Genomic DNA, 25,195 nt, shown 5'->3' with positions numbered 1-25,195 from the left:
TCCCATTTAGTGCTCTAGCCTTTAAATCTTTGTGCTGTAGTTTCTCCTTGACTGTCCTATTCTGCATATAATACTCAAGCTTTTACTCTTTGGCTTCCCAGCATTTGTATGCAAGCCCTTCCTAATACAGGAAAGCATCCTGTATACCTTGACCACCTGTATTGATTTGTCACTTCCTTTTCTTGATCTTTGGTAATCATGTCTAACAATTTTGGACTGTTCCATTCAAGATTGTTGTCCTGAGCCAAATTGTTCAGCCCAGTGTCATCAGTCACCAGGAGAGCTTGTATAGAAGTCAGTTGTTGGAACTTGATGTTTACGCCAGTAGACTGCATTTGCATGACTTAGTCATAGTCATGGATAAACAGCATGAAAACAAACCCTTCAGTCCAACTTGTCCATGCTGATCAGATATCTTAAATTAATCTAGACCCATTTGCCAGCACTTCCAAACCCTTATTCATATACCCATCCAGATGTCTTTTTAAATGTTGTAATTGTACCAGCCACCACAATTTCCTCTGGCAGCTCATTCCCTACATGCACCATGTTCTGCATGTGAAAGTTGCCCCTGTTGAATTTTTATTTTCCCTCAAGCCTATGTGGGAATAGACCTCATCTACATGGCTTATCCATACCCCTTGTGATTTTTATCAACCTCTAAGGTCACCCCTCCACTTCCAACACAGCTGTGAATATAGCCCCTATCTATTTAGTCACTCCCTGTAGCTCAACCCTGGCAACATCCTTGTAAATAATTTCTGAACCTTTTCAAGTTGCTCCATCTTTCCAATAGGAGGGAGATCACTACTGCATATATTACAATAGTAGCCTAAGCAATGAACTGACCAGTTAAGGCAAGCATACCAAAGGCCACCTTCGCGCTCTCTCTCCTATCTGCCTGTGACTCTACTTTAAGGGAGCTATGACCCTGCACTCCCAAGGTCTTTGGGATGAGTTGGACCAAAGGGTCTGTTTCTGTGCTGTACATGTCTGACTCCCTCAGACTTTACCATTTTAAGGGTCTTAATCCTGCCCTGATTTGCCTTTGCAAAATGTACTGCCTTGCATTTATCTTAATTAAACTCCATCTGCCAATCATCAGTCCATTGGCCCATCTGTTCAAGATCCCATTCTCTCTCTCTCTCTCTCTCTCTCTCTCTCTCTCTCTCTCTCTCTCTCTCTCTCTCTCTCTTTCTCTCTCTGCCTCCAATTTTGGTATCATAAGCAAAATTAGTCACAATCAAATCACTGGCTTAAATGGCAAAAAATTGGACCCAGCACCAATTGTTGTGGCACACTAGTCATGGGTTTTCAGTCTCAAAAGAAGCCTGCCACCACCTTGTCTTCTATCTTAAGACAGTTCTGTATCCAAGTAGCTAGTTCGAACTGCATTTCAGTGATCTAACCTTGCTAACTAGTCTCCCACGGGGAACCATGTCAAATGCCTTGCTGAAGTCCATATAGATCACATCTGCTCTGTCCTCATCAATCCTCTGTTACTACTTCAAAAAACTCAATCAAGTTTGTGAGACTTGATTTTCCCATGCATAAAGCTATGTTGACTACTCTAATCAGTCTTTCCAAATACATGTAAATCCTGTCCCTTGGTATTCCCTCCAACCTCTCCAACACTTAATTGTTAGGCTGACCAGCCTATAGTTCCCTGGATTTTCTTTACCACCTCTTTAATGGCACCATGTTAACCATCCTCCAGACTTCTGGCACCTCACCTGTCAGATGTACAACACAAACATGGTCCAACTTGTCCATGCTGACCAGATAATCTAGTCCCATTTGCCAGCATTTGGCCCATATCCCTGTTAAACCCTCTGTATTCCTATACCCATCTAGATGCCTTTAAATGTTATCATTGTACCAGCCTCCTCCACCACTAAGATGTGTCTTAAAGATTAAACCAGTTTCCCAAAACCTAGAATGAAACTATTGTTTTGATTTAAAGGTAAACTCTCCCTCATTCAGCACATGTTATAAAACCCACTGCTTGGAAGCATGGTGGCAGTCAGTTCAATTGAGTTATTCTAAAGGGCAATTAATGGCTGTTTGGATGGAAATAGTGCAGGGTTACAAGGTAAACGGTGGTGGCAGGCAGGAAGTTAGCACTAAGTAATAAACTGTCACAAGTTCAAAGCTCCTGTGCTGTAGTTGATTTTTCTCCAATAGTCTTTGCTGTTTAGTAGATGTCTGTATAGAACATCTGCAGCCTTGAATATGTTTGTGACAAGACATCAATCATAAAAATTTAAAAATTGGCTCACTCAAGGGCCAAGGAAAGCTTGTGTGGAGTCAAAATGGCTGAAATTCTTAATGTCAGTATTCAGATTTGATGCTGAGGTTAGGGATAGATTACTCTAGGTAAAGTCAGCATAAGTGAGGAAGTTTAGGTATTCTAAAAGGCATTCAGGTGGATAAGTCTTCATGTCTGGATGGGATCTATCCCAGGTTACGGAGGGAAGTGAGGAAATACTAGGTGTCTTAACATATCTTTGCAGTATCCTTTTGAACACAGGTGAGGTCCTAGAGGACTGGAGAATGGCCCATGTTGTCTCCTTGCTTAAGGGTAGCAGGGATAATGCAGGTAATTGTAGACCAGTGAGCCAGAAGTCTCTGGTCAGGAAGCTGAAGATCCTGAGGGATAGGATCTGTTCTCTTTTTTTTTGAAAAGAATGGGCTAATCAGTAATTGGCAACATGGTTTTGTGCAGGGGAAGTCATGTCTTACTAACTTAATAGAATTCTTCCCATTTGGATGGGTATATGAATAGGAAGGGTTTGGAGGGGTATGGCTGGGTGCTGGCAGGTGGGACTAGATTGGGTTGAGATATCTGGTTGATGTGGACGGGTTGGACCAAAGGGTCTAAGTGACAGTTGACTGAGGGAAGGCCTGTAGATGTCATACATTGCCTTCAGTAAGGCATTTAAGGTTCTCTATGGTCGGCTGATGGAGAAAGTGAAGTCCCTTGGGGGGGGGTCCAGGGTGTATTATCTCTCGATGGATAGAGAACTGGCTGGGCAACAGGAGACAGTGGTGGAAGGAAGTTCTCCAAAATGGAGAACTGTGACCAGTGGTGTTACACAGGGATCCATGCTGGGACCATTGTGATATACTTTTTTAGATTTACCTCCTGTGGAAACAGGCCCTTCAGCCCAACAAGTCCACACTGACCTGCCGAAGCACAACCCACCCAGACCCATCCCCTACGTTTACCCCTTCACTTAACACTATGGGCAATTGAGCATAGCCAATTCACCTAACTGCACATGTTTGGATTGTGGGAGGAAACCAGAGCAACCAGAGGATGTGCATACTCCACACAGTCACCTGAGGTGGGAATTGAACCCGGGTCTCTGGTGCAGTGAGGCAGCAGTGCTAACACTGCCACTGTGCTGCCCATTTAGATACATAAGTGATCTGGAGGAAGGTATGGGTGGCTTGATTAGTGAGACTACAGGTGACATTAGAGTAGCAGATAGTGAAGGTACTGTCAGAATACAGCAGAATATAGATTGGAGAAGTAGCAGATGGAGTTCATTGCAAGGTGATGCATTTTGAAGATCCAATTCAAGAGCAAACTATACAGTAAACTTTTGTCCTGGGCAAAATTCATGTATAGATCTGGGTGTTCAGGTCTGTGCTACCCTGAAGGTGGTAATGCAGGTTGATAGTGGTCAAGAAAGCATATGGCATGTTTTCTTTGGGGCATGGTATTGAATAAGAGTTGACAGGTCATGTTATAGTTGTATAGGACTTTGGTTTGGTCACATTTGGAATACTGTGTACACTTTTTTTTAAAGTGGCAACCAGGGTTTGGCTGCTTTGGAGAGGGTGCAGAAGTGGTTCACCAGGATGTTGTCTGGTGTGGAGGGTGCTAGCTATGAAAAGTTAAGTAGAGTAAGATTATTTTCATTAGAAAAATGTGTTGAGGCCATACCTCATTGAGGACAGGGTGGATACCAAAAGCGCACTCCCCAGTGGGGAGGGGGGGGAAGGGGAGAGAGAGGAGGGGAGGAGGAGAACTCTGTTACTAGGGGGTCACGAGGTCAAGGTGAGAGGCAGTTTTCTTTAAAAGGAAGATACCCATGGAAAGTTCCTTGAGGGTGGTGGGTGCCTGGAATGCATTGCCAGCAGAGGTGGCAGTGGCGAGCACATTAGTGTCATTTAAGATGTACCTAAACAAATACGTAGATCCTTAGAAAATAAGTGACCGGTTTAGGATCTGGATCAGCACAGGCTTGGAGGGCTGACGGGCCTGTTCCTGTGCTGTAATTTTGTTCTAAACAGTGATCGTTCATGCCAAGTTGAATGCTAGGGTCTGACTTGCCTTTTAATGACAATCAGCTGGGACCATAACACTTTCCCCTTTGAACAAAAGGACTTGACATATTGCACTGCCTGTCCACCCTTTTTTCTCCTCCTCCTCCTCCTCTTTTTCCCCCCCCCCCCCCCCCCCCAGGCTTTCCTTGCACTTTTCAATTCCATTTTACCACTTCTGCCCATGTGACTAGTCCACATGCTTTTTTATAGGCAAAAACCTTGCTTTTGACCCACATAGCTAATTTTTGTATCACGTGTGAACTGTTTTATGAAGAGGGTATGGTTTTTAACTTTTTGTCAATTGACTTTCAACTTCAAACTCCCGTTGGATCAAACATGCTATGTGGCTTCAACTTTTAAGGATTAGTATCCTTTTAAAGTAAGCTTAAGCTTACTGTTCAAGGATACCTTGTTGTCAAATACAAAGTGGTCAGAATTGCAGTCTCCTGATTTTGGAGAGTGAAAAGGCAAATATTCTACCAGGTTCCTCTGCCTTTGGACTACTACATATTGCTACACTTCACAGGCCTGAGTTAATTTTGTGAATTGCAGCCTTTCTATTGCAAACTTGTCTACAATTTTAATACCTTTTTTTAATCCTGAGCAAATGGACTCGAGCAAAATTCTTAATTTGAAAACGCAACATACATTTTATGTAATGTACTGTTTTTATTTAAAATGTACAAGATGGCTAGATTCCTGGAAATGTCTGGAAGTACCTGGTTTAACTCCTGCAGGATGTAGCTGAATAAATTTTTTAATTCCCACAACTTGAGTGGTAGGAAGTGCCTTTTTCCTCAAGGTGGCATCAGTATCTTGTACTTGCAAGGTAATTGAGCAGAGTCATGTCAGACTTTTTGTATTCACCCCCCCCCCCCCCCCCCCCCCAAACCTCCAAAGTTGAAGTAAACACACTGTGCTAGCAGAATTATTTAGCTTGTTTTGCATTTGCTGATTCAGGGCTGTAGCCAGCAGTTGGAGGTAATCCAGGACCAAGTATTGAAGGGGAGGAGAATGTGATGGCGCAACGGTTAACAGTACAGTTGAAGCTGCTTACTTGCTGTCGCCAGTGTTCCAAGCTAATTTTTATGCAAGGATTCTTGCAATATAAGATCGAAGTTTCAAAGAATATTTCAATCTCTTGCATTGAGATGTGATGTAATTCACAGGAGTGAGTGCATCAGCAGTTCAGTCACATGCTGGACTAGTCACTGATGCAGTCCAAGATACATGGCAGATTTTTTTTCATAAAGCGCATTCACAGGTTAGCTGGACAGATGGGATGCTACAAAGTGTAATCTTACAACATTTTTAATCTCTTCCTCTACAGACTTGAACAAAATTGACACAGGAACAAGCAGTAGGATGCTGCTTCCCACGTCTGCACAGGATTCATCACGAGGCCTCCCAGACACTATGGACCTCTGCTTAGGCCTACAGTCTCTAAATCTGACAGGGTGGGACCGACCATGGAGCACCCAGGACTCTGAAACTGCAGTATCAAAGGCTAGTTCATCAGGTAAGTGCAGACTTTTTTCCATAATACAGCCAAGATGTTATGGTGGAACCAGATTTTAAAACTAATTCAAAGCAAACTATAGCATGCCAATTGTATTTTAGCAATTGAATTAAAGTGTAGGGGCTTGTGCCTTTGTTTTTAAAATTGGTAAACCCTGCAGTATCCAGAATTCAGTTGAATTTTATGCTGTTTTGTTGCAGATAACCGCATAAAACTTGCTGTTGTGACTGTTATATCGGAATAGATAATTTAAATACATTTATTGCAGTTCTTCAGTTTTTTCCTGCTCTAAACCAGCTCTCCGATGTAGTTGGCACTGACTGAATTTGGCAAGTGCTCTGGTGATGCAAGCTTTATTTTTTTTGAAAACCATTGCACTGTTTTACTTAGAATCAAATGATCATGCAGCTACAGTTTTTCTTTCTTTCTTTTTTTTATTTTAAACTGATTCCTGTCTCCAAATTGGTCTATTTTAAGGAGCTGCAGTTTAATGTAATTGCAGAGGTTACCAACCTGGCAATAAAAAGTTGAATTTTGTGGGCACTGATTTTAGTCTGATCATATAGTGAAAGGTATCTTGATGTATGCCTCGCCTTTTCCCATGCAGGGTCTTTTGGTTACAACTGCAATGCTACACTAGCTACAAGAAGACTGGGAATTTATGCCACAGTCTGTTATTGACTTTGTCTAAATTGCCTTAACTTTGCAATATTGCATTTAGTTTTATCTAAGACCACCAATTTATCAAAAAATAGCTTTTTAATCTGTACAAATTCTTGCCTTTTATGAATTCTTGACTCCAAGTTGCAGTTTGGATTGTTCTAACCCAAAGCAGTTATCAAGATGTGCTGATGAATTGAAATGGAAGTCAAGTTCAAGCTCTGTGGTAGCAGAAGAGAACTTTGTTTCTTTTCTACTTTTTAGCTCTGAATTAATCAGCACTGATCCATAGTATGCATGGAGATTTATTTCTCAGACTTATTACTAAGTGCATATTTTATTTCAAAGTGAATTTTTTTCTCCATGCCACCCCCACCCAAAACACCACCACTAGTGTGCCACTGTTCAACATTGCTATTGTTGAGTGAAGAACTCAAGATTTGAATGTCACAGGGAGGTGATGGCTTAATTGTATCATCGCTGGACTCTTAACTAGAGACCCATGTTTGAATACTACCACAGCAGATGGTAGTGTCTGAATGCAGTTAAATTCTGGCATTTAAGTGTACTGATGACCATTAATTGATTGTCAGGGAGAACCCCCATCAGGTTGACTCCTGCCTTTTTTAAGAGAAGGAAACTGCCATCCCTACCTGGTCTGGCCTACATGTGACTCCAGACCCACAATTCAGTTGATTCTGAACTGCTGTCTCTGGGCAATAAATGCTGCTTGGCCCAATGATGTCCTCATCCTGTGAATAAATAAAAAGCATTTTTTCTTTTTGAACCTTGTTCTGTTTTTAAGTAGAACATAGCATTGCAGTATGGGTCCATTCATTCAGTATCTACTGGCCCAAAAAAAAACAGCCACTTGTTCTAATCCCATGGCCTTGCATCCTGTTTAAAACTATGGACCATGCTTATAGTTGGTCCACAAGCAGGCATAAACGTGCTTCCAATATATTAATTAGCATTGCACCGAAATGCTGGAATTTTCCAGCACATCAGATTGAAATCCTTGTTCTTGAAACAAAATTTCAATTCAATCAAATTTATCTTGCCTAATGGATAGGCCTTGTGGCTTTTCTGCAGATCAGCAATTGAAAGTGCTGTACAAAAACATGCAGGCAATGTCAGCACTGGTCCCTTTTAAGATATGTTAACCAGTGCAAGAAATGGGCTGTGCATTGAGCATTACTGCTCTAGATAGGCCAACATGTTTAGTGTAGGAATGCTGTTGGATATGCACTTACCACTTTATATGCAGTATTTGTACCAAACTTGCTGTTTTCCCCTTGAAATCAGGCATAAGTACACATTTTTTTAGAATCCCTGCTAGACTTGATTTTTTTATAGATATTTTTATTAGAAATTTAACATTTTTGCAAGTTTACAAAAATAAACGAAACTCTCCTTGTACAAACATTGATATACAATTAAATTTTAAATATATAATAACCAAGATTTAACAAAAGAAAACTCAACTAACTACTAATCTAACCTACAACTAACCAGTGTGTATATTTAAGTCTCTTTACATTATTCAAATAAATGAAAGAGGAAGAAAAAACAGCGGATAACCTAGAAATTGGGTAGTGAGATACATTCCCGGAATGTGTTAACATAAAATGTAACAGAACCCATATTCGTGTGGGATTCCTCTCCCAAAGGGCCTTGGACCAGCCAGGTTCGTAATCTCAATTAAATAAAAGCCCTTGTTAGGATAGCCGAAATATCTGTATTCATGTAATTCAAGGGCTGCTATATTTTATAAAATAATTCGGTCTTTTGGTGCACCATATTTGTAAGGAAGTCAAGGGGGATACATTCCATTATTAATCCTGTGCCAATTTGAAAGTCCAGGGGGGCCCTCAGCCACCCAGTTCACCAAAATATTTTTCCTTGCACAGAGAGAATAGAAAATAGTCTCTTCCCATGCACGTCCAGGGAGGATAAGTTTGAAAAGCCCAGAAGGAGACCAGCAGGGTCCACTCTAATTTCCGTTCCTAAAATTTCTGTCAGGGCACTTGCTACTTTAGTCCAGTATCTATGGATCTTCTGACAGGTCCATCGACAATGTACAAGAGTGCCCACCTCTATTTTACACTTGGGACACATTGGAGATGCCCCTGCCTTAAATTTTGCCAATCGATCCGGTGCTATATGGGCCCTATGAAGTATCTTCGGCTGGATAGCCTGAGTTCTGTTACAGATAGTGATTCTTCTAGCGTTTTTTCCCAAATGTCATTCCACGTTTCTATAGAGATTTCTAGTCCCAATTCCTGATCCCATGTTTTAATTTCTAGTCCCAATTCCTGATCCCATGTTTTAAGCAGATTGTCCATATCTCCCAATACTTCATGTAGTAAATGGTACTGATGGAGGATACCCCCATTGGTCGTAGTACTCTACATTCTCTCTCTGATTTTATAAAGACTATCTAATACGGAGTCTTCTGTATATAGTCTCGAATTTGGAAGTATCGATAGAGGTCTCCATTAGATAATCAGAATTTCTGACGCAGCTGTTCAAAAGACATCAGGACCCCATCTTTAAATAGGTCCCCTAGACATGAGATACCCCTGGATCTCCAGAGTTTAAAAGTGGCGTCTGTAAACCCTGGTTGGAATCCCCGTGCTGCTCCTATCAGCACATAGGAGGATGTTTTATGTGAGTTGCCCTCCTTTTGCTGTGTTATATTCCAAGCTTTAATTGAATTTAGTATTATAGGGTTTTACAGTGATCTGTAATTTTCCTCTTGTCTGAAAATAAAAGGTTAATAAGTAGGTGTTTTACTTGAAGCCTCAATGTCCAGCCAGATTGGGTCTTGTTTGATCCACAATCAATCAGCTATGTAACTTAACAAGGAACTTCCCAGATTTTAGGAAATATCAGTTAAGTCCAGTCCTCCCCTTGCCTGTGGAAGCTGTAGGTTCTTCAGCTTAATGAGGGGCCGTCTATGATTCCAGATAAAGGATCTCAACCAGCCATATAATTTACGTAGTGCCAGCCTCTGCAGCATCACCAGAAGCATTCTCATAGGGTATAGGAGACAGGGCAGGGCAGGACAGGACATTCATTTTAATTAGTGCTATTCTACCCAAGACTTTATTGGAATTAATTTCTTAAAGATATGGACCTGAGAGCACCACTGGGGCCATGATTTTGGTGCAATTTTTAAATCATACCATTTCAAACTCCCAAATTAATATTTCAAAGCTAGATTTTACTTAACTAGTTGAGACAGACATAAATGGGATCATGCAATTTTTTTAGCTTAGTCTTTTTAGGCTTACTCTAATATGACCTAGAGTCTCACTCACCAGCAGACCACCTCCACCTGAAGTTCCTGAAGGCTCTTAACTGTTAACAAGGAACAGTTTTTAACTCCATGTTCATGACAGCACAATCAGGTTTGCCTCTCTAATCTTCCTTTTACATGTCACCTGGTCTCTGGCACATGTACAATGGCTATCTCTGATCCACTTTCCCTCGGTGTATCCTTTGACTGTCCTAGTTTGTACTCTGTTTTCAGACCTGCTTCAACATTAGGAAATGGTCAGAGACTGTCATACTGATGGCTCCATTTTGACTTTTGTCATGTGTACCTAGATACAATGCAAAGCTTTTTTGTTTTGTGTGCTGTACAATCCTATACAAAGTGCAGAAGGGTAATAGAACAGGAATACAATGTTATGGCTGCAGAGAAGGTGCACAGAATCAATATTGCGTGGATCTCCAATTTGAAATTTAGTCTTTGAACAGCAGCTCTTGAATCTGATGGTGTTTTTGAGACTTTGTATCTTCTGCATGGCAGAAGTTGGAAGAGATTTTTATAACTGGGATGGAAGGTGTTTTGGGCTGCATTTTTTTTGAGGCAGTGAAGTACAGATGCAGCTGATGGATGGAAGGTTAGCTTATGTGATGGATTGGGCTGTTTGCAATTCTAGCTTTTTACAGCCCTAGGTTGAGCAATTGTCGAACCAAGCTCTAATCTATCTGGATAGACTGCTTTCTGGACTGCATCTGTTTTAAATAAATTGCGAAGTGTCTTTACTGACATGGTGAATTTCCTTACACTCCTGAAGTAGTACAATGATGCCTCTATCTTCACATCAGTGTGGATGGACTACACATGTTGGTCACTCAAGAGAATCTGAAGCTCTTGACGATTTCCACTTTTTGGCTCTGGCTCTGTTCTAAGTAGAGGTGTGCCTGCCACCTTGCTGAAGTTGATAACCAGTTTTTAGTTTTGCTGATGTTGAGGGAGAGATGGTTGTCTTAGGAAAGAGTGCTTGGTGGGATGGTGCTGTTTTTTTTTCTCTCATCATTGCAAACCAGATCTCAATCAAACTTGTAAACTTGGTCATAGTCCTGAGTACGGTTACCATAATGAAGTCTTATGGTTCTGGAATACTCAGCTAGGTTGGCTGCTGGGCTCTTGAATATGGACCAGTCCATTGATTTTGAGGCAGTCCCATCGCTCTCCTCAGACCAGAACCGTAGTACCTCCAGTGTGTCTCCCCTCTTCCAATTTCTGCTTGCAAGCTGGGAGGAGGAGCAGACTTTCCAAAGTGTGGATGGGGTATGGAGCATTAGGCATCTTAAGTAGAGCAGGTCAAGGATGTTCAGCCCTCTGACGCAAGTGTTGATGCTCTTTGGTAGCATACTTTGAAGTCACTGGCTGCAATGAATACCTAGAAGCCTAATTCAATCTTAAGTCCATTTGTGGCAGTGTACGTTACATAGTGCTCTTCACTTCTGCATGGGATGGTATGTAAACTGCTGTCAAGACAGAGGTGAACTCCGGTGGCAGGTGTTGGGGCAGCACTTACTGGATATACCAAGTCATCAGTGAGCAGTAACTTGAGGGCCGCCAGGTCTGAGCACCAGGAGCTCTTGATTGGAAGGCAGACCCCCTTGCCTTGCTGAAGGACACTGCAGTCCATGAGAGGTATAGAGAAATCTTCAAATTGTAAAGTACAGCTAGATGTAGCAGAAATGCACCATGTCTGTGTCAAAGTGCACAGCAGTGTCGCTCACCCCTCTAAGGTGAGTCTAGCTTTAAGTTCTAATGAAGTTTTCCTTGGAGCTTTTGCTTTTTCTCTATGACCATCCAGCACTTTAAGTCTTTTTAAAGAACTGCTGCTTCTGTTGTTTACCTACTCATCCTCAGGAAGTCTGGGTCACGGCCACTCTTTGGGGTATTTCATTATAAAAATTAACCCCCTCTGATTACCCTTTCTTAAGGCAGCACAAATTACAGGCTGCTTCCACCACAAGGCCTATTTAACATGAAACCTTCCCATTGTGTTGTGGATTTATTAAATTTCCCCCAGTATGGAAAGTTGCTGACAACCATTCTACTTGCATTATATCATCATCTGTTGAGTTAATGCAGCCAGAGAATCTTTCTCGGCATTGTTGTAGTATAGGAGGAGGCCAATTGTCTTTGGCACTAACCCAATCTCCTGTCTTTTCCCATACCCTTGTGCATGGTTTTGCGCAATAATTAGGAAATTGCAAACAGTGGATGACCATCAAGCTGCAAACAAGTTGGAGTGGCCATTTGGCATGATGGCAAGATAATGAATGAAACTCAATGTGGAGAAGGGAGGCAAGAGGTGACGTACTTCGGGTTTTGTGTTCTTTGAACTCATGGACTTGAAAGAAGAGAACTTGGCAGAGAGACCTGGGGTGTATACATGTTCATGTCTGAGGGAAGGTGCAGGACAAAGTACAGAGCTATTAAAGTGCATATTATACACTGTCGAACAATGATTCAACACCTTGAATGTCTGTTGACCTTGCCTCCACAATGCCAATATATTTCAAGCTGAACATTTTTTGGAAGTTTTTTTATTTGCAGCTTTTGCAACACATTTGAGTACTACACCATCCAATTCTCCATCCTCTTAGCTGAAAATAACAGTTTCTCTGTCTATTCCTATCTAGCCCAAGATTTCAAACTATCAAATCTCCCCTCTGCTGTCTTGGAGGAAAACCGAGCCAACCAATCAATTGAAATGTCTCATTCTTGGGACCACGTGCAAACCTTTTTTAGCATTCCTTCTCCAATGAGTTCATATCCTTCCTCTGACCGCCAAAACAGGACACGGTGCTCTGCTGTAGCGGAGATGTAACAAAGTCAGAATCAAGCACCTGCCTTGATTTGACAATGTATAATGTGCACTTCAATAGCTCTCTGTATTTTTTCCTGCCACCACTTTTTTTTTTCCCCTCTGACATAAACATGTATATGCCCAGGTGTCTTTGCCAAGCTCTCCTCTTTAGAGTACACAGGTTTCATGTTCTTCTACCCAAAGTATGTCATCTCTTACCTCCCTTCTCCACATTGCACTTTTAGTTATCTTTCCAAAATGGCCACTCCAACTTTTTTGTTTGCAGCTTAATGGTCATCCACTGGCAATTTCCTATATTTTGTATTATTTTCAAACTTGGAAGTTGTTCCCTGAGTATCTAGATAATGTATCAGAAAAAGCAAGGATTCCAATACTAGTATACAGGTAATTCCACAAACTATTCTTCCAGCTGGAATGGAGCCGTAAACCACCACTTGGAAAATTGGCTCAACCTTATTGGCCTTTTTGAAAGCATTGATTTTGCTTTGAGTGAGTAAAATTTAAGTGCCTGGTAGTACTTTAGCAGAGTAGCCATTTAAGCTTATGTTCCTGCATCCCTTTAATCTCCCACCACCCATAATGTGAATGTTAACTGTTCTCCATTTGCCCAACTTTCTATGTATATTTGTCATTTTGGAATTGCAAAGCCAATTTTGGCACACTATATGGTAATCCTGGCTGAAATGTTTTTGCACCACTAGGAATCCAGCATTGGTTTATAAAATGAGCTCTTGAGAATAACTGCTTGCTGAATGAGTTTCCAGAATTCCATTTTTCCCCCCCCTTTTTTTTTCTTTAAAATATCCCAGATAAAGATAGCTCCAATAATTTCACTGCATTATTTTAAAATAATGCACTGACAGCATTCCATACCTTCTGACAATCTTCAGGTTATTTGCTATGGCTGTTTTGAGTAGAAGTTTTGAGCCACTTAACAAGATTTCATAATGTTTAAATATTAACTCTAGTGGAGTAGACTGAAGGTTATTATATTCCATCCAAATTAGATTTGAATTGCCTATCCATGCATTCCTCTGCCAAAACTTTTTTCTAAAACTTTACAAGGAAAAAAAACTTTTTATTCTAATTAGTACGTGGATTAAGACATGTAATAGAATCTCATTTTGAAGCACTGATGATGGAATATTGATGGAAAAGTTGAAGTTCTAAATTGGAGAAAGGCTAATTTTGGCTGTATTAGGCAAGAACTTTGTAAAGCTAATTAGGGGCAGATGTTCGCAGGTAAAGACAGCTAGAAAATGGGAAGCCCTTAGAAATGAGATAACAAGAATCCGGAGAAAGTATATTCCTGTTACCTCAGATTGCAACAGGATCTGGACCAGATGGGCCAATGGGCTAAGTGGTAGATGGAGTGGAATTCAGATAAATGTGAGCTGCTGCATTTTGGGAAAGCAAATCACAGCAAGACTTGTACACCTTGATGGTAAGGTCCTAGGAAGTGTTCTTGAACCAAGAGACCTTGGAGTGGAGTGCAGGTTCATAGCTCCTTGAAAGTGGAGTTGCAAGTAGATAGGGTAGTGAAGGCACAATTTGGTATGCTTTCCTGTATTGGTCAGAGTATTGAGTCCAGGAGTTGGGAGGTCATGTTGCGGCTGGACAGGACATTGGTTAGGCCACTGTTGGAATATTGCGTGCAATTCTGGTCTCCTTCCTATCGGACCAGTAAATAAAAGCCTACCAAACACCGCCTTCACTATCCTATCCTATCTACCTGCGACTTCACTTTCAAGGAGCTATGAGCCAGCACTCCAAGGTCTCTTTGTTCAGCAACACTCCCTAGGACCTTACCATTAAGTGTATAAGTCCTGTTAAGCTTTGCCTTCCCAAAATGCAGCAGCTTGCATTTATCTGAATTCCACACCATCTACCACTTAGCCCATTGGCCCATCTGGTCCAGATCCTGTTGTAATCTGAGGTAACCATCTTTGCTGTCCACTACACCTCCAATTTTGGTGTCATCTGCAAACTTGCTAACTGTACCTCTTAAAGTCCATATAGATCACATCTACTGCTCTGCCCTCCTCAATCTTCTTTGTTACTACTTCAAAAAAACTCAATCAAGTTTGTGTGACATGATTTCCCAAAGCCATGTTGACTATCCCTAAACAGTCCTTGCCTTTCCAGATACATGTACATCCTGTCCCTCAGGATTCCCTCCAGCAACTTGCCCACCACTGAGGTCAAGCTCACTGGTCTATAGTTCCCTGGCTTGTCTTTACTGCCCTTCTTAAACAACAGCACCACGTTTGCCAACCTCCAGTCTTCTGGCACCTTGCCTGTGACTATTGATACAAATATCTCAGCAAGAGGCCCATCAATCCATTCTCTAGCTTCCCTCAAGTTCCAGGTACACCTGATCAGGTTCTTGGGATTTTTCCAACTTTAACCGTTTCAAGGCATCCAGCACTACTTCCTCCTCTGTAATCTGGACATTTTTGCAAGATGTCACCATCTATTTCCCTACAGTCTATATCTTCCATATCCTTTTCCACAGTGAATACTGATGCAAAATATTCATTTCATATCTTCCCCCATTTTCTGTGCCTCACTACAAAGGTCGCCTTGCTGATCTTTGAGGGGGCCCTATTGTCTCTCTAGTGACCCTTTTGTCCTTGTATTTGGCAAATACAGTTAAGGAGAATTCTAAGGGTTCTTACAATGCTATCTCATGTCCCTGTTTTGCGCTCCTGATTTCCCTCTTAAGTATACTCCTACTTCCTTTATACTCCTAAGGATTCACTCGATTAATCCTGTCTATACCTGACATATGCTTCCTTCTTTTCCTTAACCAAACCCTCAATTTCTTTAGTCATCCAGCATTCCCTATACCTACCCTTTCACCTTGACAGGAATATACTTTCTCTGGATTCTTGTTATCTCATTTCTGAAGACTTCCCATTTTCCAGCTGTCCCTTTACCTGTGAACATCTGCCTCCAATCAGCTTTTGAAAGTTCTTTCCTAATACTGTCAAAATTGGCCTTTCTCCAATTTAGAACTTCAACTTTTTAGATCGGGTCTATCCTTTTCCATCACTAGTTTAAAACGAATAGAATTATAGTCACTGGCCCCAAAATGCTCCCCCACTGACACCTCTCTCACCTGCCCTACCTTATTTCCCAAGCGTACGTCAAGTTTTGCACCTTCTCTAGTAGGTACATCGACAAACTGAATCAGAAAAGTGTCTTGTACGCACTTAACAAATTCCTCTTCATCTAAACCTTGAACACTATGGCAGTCCCAGTCTATATTTGGGAAGTTAAAATCCCCTACCATAACCACCCTATTATTCTTACAGATAGCTGAGATCTCCTTCCAAAGTTTGTTTCTCAATTTCCCTGTGACTATTAGGGGATCTATAATACAATCCCAATAAGGTGATCATCCCTTTCTTATTTCTCAGTTCCACCCAAATAACTTCCCTGGATGTATTTCCGGGAATATCCTCCCTCAGCACAGCTGTAATGCTATCCCTTATCAAAAATGCCAGTTTTCCCCCCTTCCTCTCTTGCCTCCCTTTCTATCCTTCCTGTAGCATTTGTATCCTGGAACATTAAGCTGCCAGTCCTGCCCAACCCCGAGCCAAGTTTCTGTAATTGCCATGATATCCCAGTCCCATGTTCCTAACCATGCCTGGAGTTCATCTGCCTTCCCTGTTAGGCCCCTTGCATTGAAATAAATGCAGTTTAATTTATTAGCCCTGCTGCCGCCTCCTTTTCCCACCTCCTCCTTTCCTCCTCCTCCTCCACACCCCCCCCCCCCCATCCTTACGAGTTTAAATCCCCTCGAGCACATTTCCCTGCCAGTATGTTAGTCCCCATCCAATGTAGGTGCAATCTGTCCTTCTTGTATAGGTCACTTCTACCCCAAGAGATTCCAATGATCCAAAAATGTGAATCCTTCTCCCATACACCAGCTCCTCAGCCATGCATTCATCTGCTCTATCCTCCTATTCCTGCCCTCACTAACTTTCCAAACATCGACTGGGACTGCCAGTGTTAAAGGTTTAGATGGAGAGGAATTTAAGTGCGTAATCCAGATAATACTACCCTTGAGGACCTTTTTTTTTAAATTTCTGCTTAACTCTGTAATCTCCCTTCAGAGTGTCAACCTTTTTCCCTTCCTATATGTTTGGTTCCATTTGTGGACAGTGACCTCCTGCTGGCCCCTTTTTTTTTTTTCCCCCATGAGAACATTCTGCACCCTCTCTGAGGCATCCTTGATCCTGGCACCAAGTAAACACACAATATTCTGCTTTTTCTCTGGCCACAGAAATGTCTGTCTGTACCTCTGACTACAGAATCCCCTAACACAATTGATCTCTTGGAAGCTGATGTACCCCTTGTTGCATTAGAGCCAGTCTCAACACCAGAAACCTGGCTGCTTGTGCTGCATTCTTCTGAGAATCCATCACCCCTACATTTTTCCAAAATTGCACAGAAGGACATAGATAAACTGCAGAGCTGATGGGTGGCAAATGGAGTTTAATGTGGGAAAAGTGGAGGTGATTCACTTTGGAAGGAACAACAGGAATAAATAGTATTGGACTAAGAAGATTCTTGGTAGTGGAGATGAGCAGAGAGATCTCTATCCAATGTACAAAGTTGCCTCCTGGAGTGATAGTGGTGTTAAAGCATATGATGTATTTTTATTGGTAGAAAGATTGAATTTGAGCCATGAGGTCACGTTGCAGCTGTACAAAACTCTGGAGTTGCTGCACTTGGGGTATTACATACAGTTCTGGTTGCCACCTAGCAAGGATGTGGAAGCTTTGGAAAGGGTGCACAGGAGATGTTGCCTGATTATGGAGGGAAGGTTTTGTGAGAAAAGGCTGAGGGAACAGAAGTTTGCTTTTCCTTGGGAGAGAAGGTTGAGAGGTGATGTAATTGAGACATGATTAGATAGGGTGGACATTGAGAGCCTTTTCCCTTGGTGACAGTTAGCATGAGGGCCATAGCTTTAAATCGAGGGGTCATAGATATAGGACAAATGTCAGAGGTAGTTTCTTTACTCAATAGTAGGAGTGTGGAATGCCCTGCAGCAGTAAACTCACCAAGTTTAAGGGCATTGCAATGTCACTCCATAAACTTGGATGAAAATGGAATAGTGTGGAATGGATAGGCTTCAGATTGTTGCACCAACCTGTGGAACCATTGAGGACCGAAGGGTCTGTACTGCACTGTAGTGTTGTATGTTCTATTACTGATTACCAGTAGAAAGTGAGGACTGCAGATGGTGGAGATCAGAGCTGAAAATGTGTTGCTGGAAAAGCGTAGCAGGTCAGGCAGCATCCAAGGAGCAGAGGAATTGATGTTTAGGGCATGAGCCTTCCTGAAGAAGGGTTCATGCCCGAAACATTGATTCGCCTGCTCCTTGGATGCTGTCTGACCTTTGCTTTTCCAGCAACACCTTTTCAGCTACTGATTACCAGTGGCAGACTGGGTTATGGGAATCAAGAAATCTGCTGTCAACCAGCCAGATGACTTTTGTGTTGCTGTTCCAGTCCTCAAATTTCTCCAGCTGCTTCAACTTGTGCCTCTTCCTTTGACCTAGTTATAACTATTGTTGGAAAGGAACTAACTCACTTGAACTTGATGCCAAAATTAAAACTTTCTCAAGTGTCAGTGGAAGGTGATAACTATGAAGGCAGTCTTGGGTCAAAAGATTTGATTTAAGCACAAAGCTTTGATAAATTGGGGATGAGCATTGTCTTGTGAAGGTCAATAGATCCTGCTGTTGAGCTTAATCAAAATCTAGCTGACATTTCAAGCTAAAGAACAGATTTGTGACTTTTTTTAATCATTCAGTTCTCTGTAGGAAGCCAAATTAATATTGACTTTATAAAGTCCAGAATTCTTAATTTTGTCTCAACCTTATTATGTTTTGTCTGGAGATGATTGCTAAAATGAGATTTTGGTGTTATTAGTAAATCTGTTTTGGATTCTAATCTAATTTTGCTTATTAAAATGCTTTCTATAAAGTAGCTATCAAGTAGGCAATGTGAACTAAACTCTATTCCACTATTGCATAGCACAGCTCACGATGGGAAGTGGAATTCTGGACAAGTTTGTCAGGCTAAGTCAAAGCATCATGCATCGGGACAAGCTAGTGAGGTATTGGTGTTTGAATAGAATTAGTGTGGTAGTGATGCTTGTAATTAGTCAAAGGACCACAGGTAAACATACTCTACTTTTTTGGTAGTGCAGGAATAGATCCAGGTTGGTGGTGGAACTGAGCATATGTTTGAGCAAGTTTGAAGCTGAGGACTCAGATTTTTGCAGGTTCAGGGTAAATGTAGCAGAGAGAAACAATGTTTGGGTAATTTTAAATTGTAGAGCTGTCTCAGCCCATGACCAAGTCCTTGAAGCAGTTTGGATATGCCAAGTGTGTGTCTGATCTGTTACCAGGGGGACGTGAGGATTGCAGATGCTACAAATCAGTGTGATGCTACGATCAGTGTGATATATTCGGTCACACAGCATCCCAGGGGTAGGTGTATTCACATTACTGGCATATGCTTCATCAGGATTCCTGAATGGCCTATGCTCAATGTCTATTCTCTGCTACTTGAATGTTACCTGACCTAATCACTTTCCAGTCTGTTAAGCCTCCCAGGCTGCTGTTGGCTGCTTCTGGTAGCAAAGCTGGATATCAAATGGTTAGATTCTCTCCTGTTGTGGCACAGATGTTTGGGATTTTTCATCTCCAGCCTGAATATTGTCCAGATCTTGCTGCATCAGTATCTGAGGAGCTGTAAATGGTGAAGAATGTGCAGTCATCAGCAAACCTCTATTCTGACCTTGTAATTTATAGGGATGGTAACTGAAGTAGCTGACTATTTGGGCTTAGGGCACTCCTTTAAGGAACTCCCTGATACCGTAGAATGAGATGATTGACCAACAAAACCATCCTTCCTTTTTTTGTCAGGTATGACTCCAACTGGTGGGCAGTGGTTTTTCCTCTTTTTTTTTTTCCCTGGATTCCCATGACTCCAGTTTGCTGGGACATTTGGAAGCAATGCAGTTACATGTAGCCTTCATATTAAATGAGGCGCTCTCGCGCAGTAGTCATGGTGGAACCTAAACCAGGAATCCAAAGTGGTTGCAACTTGGTGGTAGCGTGCTTGTATCGAGCAATTTTCCATACTGTCAAGCAGATGAAAGTGTTGCAACTATGTACTGGAACAGCTTAGCTAGGGCTGAGGTAAGTTCTGGAGCACAAATCTCCAGTATTCTGCATGACTGCCAAAATGTTGTCAGGATCTGGTCTCTCCATTAGAGATGGTTAGAGGCATTGGATAACTGAAATGAATTAAATTGGCTGAAAACTAGTATCTGTGCTAGTGCCACTGCCAGAAGCCAAGATAGGTCATCCACTCTTCAGTTCGAGTTGAAGGCTCTTGCAGACTTTGAGCCTTTTGCACTGCTGTGCTAGGCTTCCTTCACTCGGAGGTTGGGGATATTTGCATAACATCTGACTCCCATTATTTTAATTGTTTCCTGTGATTTCATAATTGTATGTAGCAGGATTACAGATCTTGGATCTGATTTGTTGGTTTGTGGATTGCTTGGTCATGTCAGTTGCATGTTACTTCTATTTTGCATGCAAGTAGTTTTTGTGGTGTAGTTTGAGGGTTCATTACACAAAATAGGCTATTCAGTGCCTCATGCCTGTCTGTTCTATCATTCAGATCATGGCTGATCGATGGTATAGCTCCATATACTGCCTTGCACACACCCCTTAATACCTTACTAACAATTACTGTCTGCTTTGGAGAGGAATTACAAACTTTGTGTAGAATCTTGATAACCTCTCTATCCTGAATTTTTATGCTATGCCTATAGTTTGACAAACCCCAACCAGTGGAAATTTTATCTCCCCTGTTTAGTACCTTTATCAGATTACCCCTTCGTCTCTTAAATTCAGAAAATGGGGCTAATTTGTGTATTTTTCTCAAATCACTGAAGTTCAGGTATAAATCTGTAAATCTATATTGTGCTGTTCTCCCAAGGTCAACTAATCATTCCTAAGGTGGGCTACATTGATCTGCTGACCATACTCAAGTGGGAACCTACCATGGCTTTCTATAGCTGCAGCATAACTTGTGCATCCTTGTACTCCTGTTCTCTAGATATAAACGTCAACATTTCATAGCTTTAGATTATCTGCATTTGTTTGTGGCTTTTTAAAGATATACACCAGCATCCGAAATCTCTCTGGACATCCACTAACTTCATACCAGCTAGGAAGTACCCTGATCTACCCTATTTTGGTCCCAAAGTGAATACATGAACTCCTTCTGCTACAGTTTTGCTCATTCAATTAGTCTCCTCAGTATCCCTTTACTGATATGCTATCATGTCTGCACCATCTACAATGCCACTTAATTGCCATCAAGTTTGGGTATGGCTTTCTGCCATTATCCAAGTTAATAAATAATGAAGGGCTGAAAATGTGTTGCTGGAAAAGCGCAGCAGGTCAGGCAGCATCCAAGGAACAAGAGAATCGACGATTCTCCTGTTCCTTGATGCTGCCTGACCTGTTGTGCTTTTCCAGCAACACATTTTCAGCTCTGATCTCCAGCATCTGCAGTCCTCACTTTCTCCCCTAATAAATAATGAAGTAAGCCTCCTAGTGTGTACTCCTGCACTCTTATTTGAACCAGGTTTGAGCTGTTAGCTTGGCAGTAATTAGGAAGTGAGATATTCTAATCATAGTTTAGCATTTGTTCAAATTTGCTGATCCACAGTGCCTCACAGATGTCCAGTTTTGAACTAGATTTTTGAAGCTTGTCCCAATTTGTGCATATCAGCAATGCTAAATATAGTACAGGTTGTACTATAAAGTTTGTTTGCTATAACGTTGACTAATTGGGGACACAGTCGTAGATTTAAAGCACAAAAACAAACCCTTCAGTCCAACCCGTCCACGTGGACCAGATATCCCAACTCAATCTGGTCCCACCTGCCAGCACCTGGCCCATATCCCTCCAAACCCTTTCTATTCATATACCCAACCAGATGCCTTTTTAATTGTTGCAATTTTACTAGCCCCCACCACATCCTCTGGCAGCTCATTGCATACAAAGCATGCTAATTGCCACGTCACTATCCTGTCTACTTGTGACTCTACTCTTCAAGGAACTATGAATCTGCACTCCAAGGTCTTTGTTCAGCAACTGCTTGCAAGGCTAATTTGGGAGATAGTTAAAAGTCAATCACACTGCTGCAGTCTGGAATTGCATGAAATCCAGACCAAATGAGGAATGGCATATTTATTACTTGGTTTATTAGTGACCAAGTTAACAAATAAGAACTGAATTGTTGGACAAATTCTTAAGCCATCAAATTAATGTAATTTGGGATTGACTTTGGAGAAGTTTGCCTTTTTTTTAGAAAAAGGCTGAAGACCATGGAACATTTCCATATAACTGAGTTAAATTGGTAAATCTGAACTGAATTGTTCAAGTGGGATTAGTTTAACAAGTTAGTTTGGAAGCAAAATAGTGTGAACAGTCACTAATGAAATGTAGAAAACAAAAATCCAACGAAACAAATTGGATATCACTCTTGAGATAGTCAAAGCTGCATTCTGTCTCAGGCACATTAATGACTTACCTGCAAAGTAAGCAATGAGATATGCTTGCCAAGTGAGCTCTTGTGGCACACAGAATTCTAAAGATTCATAACCTCCTCTCGATCCTAAATGGCTGGTCAGTGTTAAAAGTCTGCATTTCCCATTTCCCCTCTTTCTGCTTTAGATCTTAACCAGAGGTTGACATGGTAATACATATACAAGGGTTCTCTAACAATGATCATTTCTCACCACTTAATCCTTTTTTACTCCAAGTTAGATGACTTAAATGAAGAAATTTCCTTTCATCTGCTTTTTTTTGTCTACTCTACCCAAATTCCCTTTCAAGCTGTCTGCTTTTTGTGGTTTACTTTTTCTACCCAGCTTGTCATGAGCATACTTCACACTTAGTTTCTCTTGTTTTGACTCGCTTATCACTTTAAATGGTTGCAGCATATCCCTGATCCACATGATGCACAGCTGCTTGCAACCTAAACCCATTAACATGGAACTGGGCATTGCTGGCCAGCCAGCATTCATTGAAGACTATAGTGCCATACAGGCCCTTTGGCCCTCTGACATATGGAACCAAACTGAAGGCCAGCTATCCTACCCGATTCCATTGTCATTCATATGTTTATCCAGTAACCATTTAAATGTCCTTTAGTGGGCAAGTCTACTATTACAGGCAGTGCATTCCACACCCCCTACTACTGAGTAAAGAAATTACACCGATATCCGTCCTATATCAATCACTCCTCCATTTAAAGATTTTGGCCCTCGTGCTAACTGTTTCCATCAGTGTAAAAAGGGTTTCACTGTCCACCTTCTCTATCTTTTTGGGTTCTTTTACCCCTCCACCTTCTCTCTAGCAAAAACTCCAGAAAGTTCCTCAGCCTTTCCTCCATACTAGGCATCCTCTTAGTAAATCTCCTCTGACCTCTTTCCAATAGTTCCATACACTCCCTATAATATGGTGACCACAGTACAAGTATGGTCACCGTTTTGTACAGCTCAAATATGACCTTGTGCCTCTGAAACTCACCGTACCAGTAAAAGCTCATCATATGCCTTAACAACCCTATCAACCTGGGTGGCAACTTTCAGGGATCTACATACATGGGCACTGAGATCTCTCCACTCATCCACACTGTCTGGAATCTTAGTATTAGCCTATACTCTATTCCTGTTTATTCCTTCCAAAGTGAATCATCACCACATTAAACTCCATTTGCCACCTGTCAGCCCAGCTCTGCAGTTTATCTGTATAACCTGTGACATCCTTTGGCACTGTCTACAACTCTACCTACCTTGGTGTCATCTGCAAACTTACTAACCTGAACTGCTACACCCTCATTGAGATCACTCATAATGGTCAACAACAGTGGACTTAAAACACAGCCTTGTGGTACACCACTAGTAACTGAACTCTCGGATGAACATCTCCCATCTACCACTATCTTCTGGCTCGCTGAAAAGAAAATTTCTGATCCAAACTGCTAAATCGCTGTCAATCCCATGCCTCTGTTTTCTGAAGTAGCCTACCATGAGAACCTTATCAAACCGGGTTAGTGGCGATTTTTGCTGCGGCACATTCACTGCCACTGATTAGCCACTGTTGGTGCGCCACTAGTGTTTCTCCACTGGGGTATTTCACCTCTGGAGACTATTCACCATCGGATATATATAGTAGTTGTTTTCCCTCTCTCCTGTTCTTTCATACTTATCAGTCCCCTTTTATTTATACAAGTACATACTACATTTTGATAGAGGTAAAATAATATTTTCTTGGTTTGAGTTACAAACTTTAACCAGAAAAAGGAAGTATATTTTAAAAATATTGATAATGGCAATAAAATCTCTCGTTGCTTAATATTAAAATTTCAGTTCATTTGAGTTATGCGCTATTCTCTTTTGCCGTATTCAACAGCAATGTTTTTTTTTATTCTATCGTCTGCATCTTGATACATTTTAGCTTTATTTGTGGTGGGTAACCTAATCAGCAGTTCCATGTATAAATCACGCCCCTTTTGCACATTCAAAGTTCCAAAAAAAATTTCCATATGGTTGGGTGGTGAGCTCTGAGTTCAAAAGCAATTCTTGATGAATGGCTTCAGCATGATGATTTGTGCGATCTTATTATTTATTGTCGTCTCAGACTGACCACACATGGGGAAACAAAGGTGCCCTTTGGTTACTGCCACGCCTATTGTAGAGTCCAACATAATTAAATTCCAATCAATCTAGTATTGGTTGTAGTTCTTAAGGCAAAAAATCTGCGAGTGTTTCTACGTAGTTATCAAGGTCACAAAGTGGCACAAAAGCCAAAGCAATTATCACTTTTTTTGCTTTTAAAGCATAATCCGGATCAGTGTATTGACGAGTTGCTCCAACTGCAGCAATATGTCTATACATACATTGTGCCAAATGAAAGAAACAGCCCCTAATTCTAACTCAGGAAAACATTCTCTCATAACACTGATAACTGCCTGCTCAAAGTCACAATGAATATACTGTGGTCTGGGATTAGGTACCTAGGACTTTACCATTTCAAACATGTATACATATGTTGAACGCTGCTTATTTGGTAGAAGTATATACAATATTGGATGAACCCCATCAAGTCTTTTTGCTAAAATACAATATACCTGAGAGAATAAAATAAGGGCCATGTTGAATTTACAATCCATAAACCAGGTGGATTCTGCTAAATGATGTATCCAAGATTCCCTACCAAATACAATTATTCAATTACTTGACCACTATCTGCCAAAAGAAATTTTTCTTCTGCTCTGTTATATACTTTTGTATTTCATTGGAATCACCAAATGCTGAAGATCAGTAGGGTTTGGTGGCGCTAAACTAACATCATTCCTTTTTCATCGAATTATTTTTCTTGCTGCTTTTCGTCTATAAAGATGCTAGGACTGACTGAGGGGCATCAGC

General features: G+C 41.2%; 1 protein-coding gene across 6 annotated transcripts in view; it reads left to right on the top strand.

Annotated features, from left to right (window-relative positions):
* Window positions 1-25,195, top strand: part of cpeb1a (cytoplasmic polyadenylation element binding protein 1a) — a 127,946-nt gene that overhangs the window by 61,358 nt on the left and 41,393 nt on the right. For all 6 annotated transcript variants that reach the window (XM_072553194.1, XM_072553198.1, XM_072553197.1 and 3 more), the window contains exon 3: window positions 5,666-5,854. In XM_072553194.1, coding sequence (XP_072409295.1) covers window positions 5,666-5,854 — 189 coding nt within the window. The remainder of the gene's footprint in view (window positions 1-5,665; window positions 5,855-25,195) is intronic.

This window comes from Chiloscyllium punctatum, chromosome 33, assembly GCF_047496795.1.
Source record: "Chiloscyllium punctatum isolate Juve2018m chromosome 33, sChiPun1.3, whole genome shotgun sequence".
Lineage (NCBI taxonomy): Eukaryota > Metazoa > Chordata > Chondrichthyes > Orectolobiformes > Hemiscylliidae > Chiloscyllium > Chiloscyllium punctatum.
Note: the sequence above shows the minus strand (reverse complement) of the source record. Positions and strands in the feature narration are given on the sequence as shown.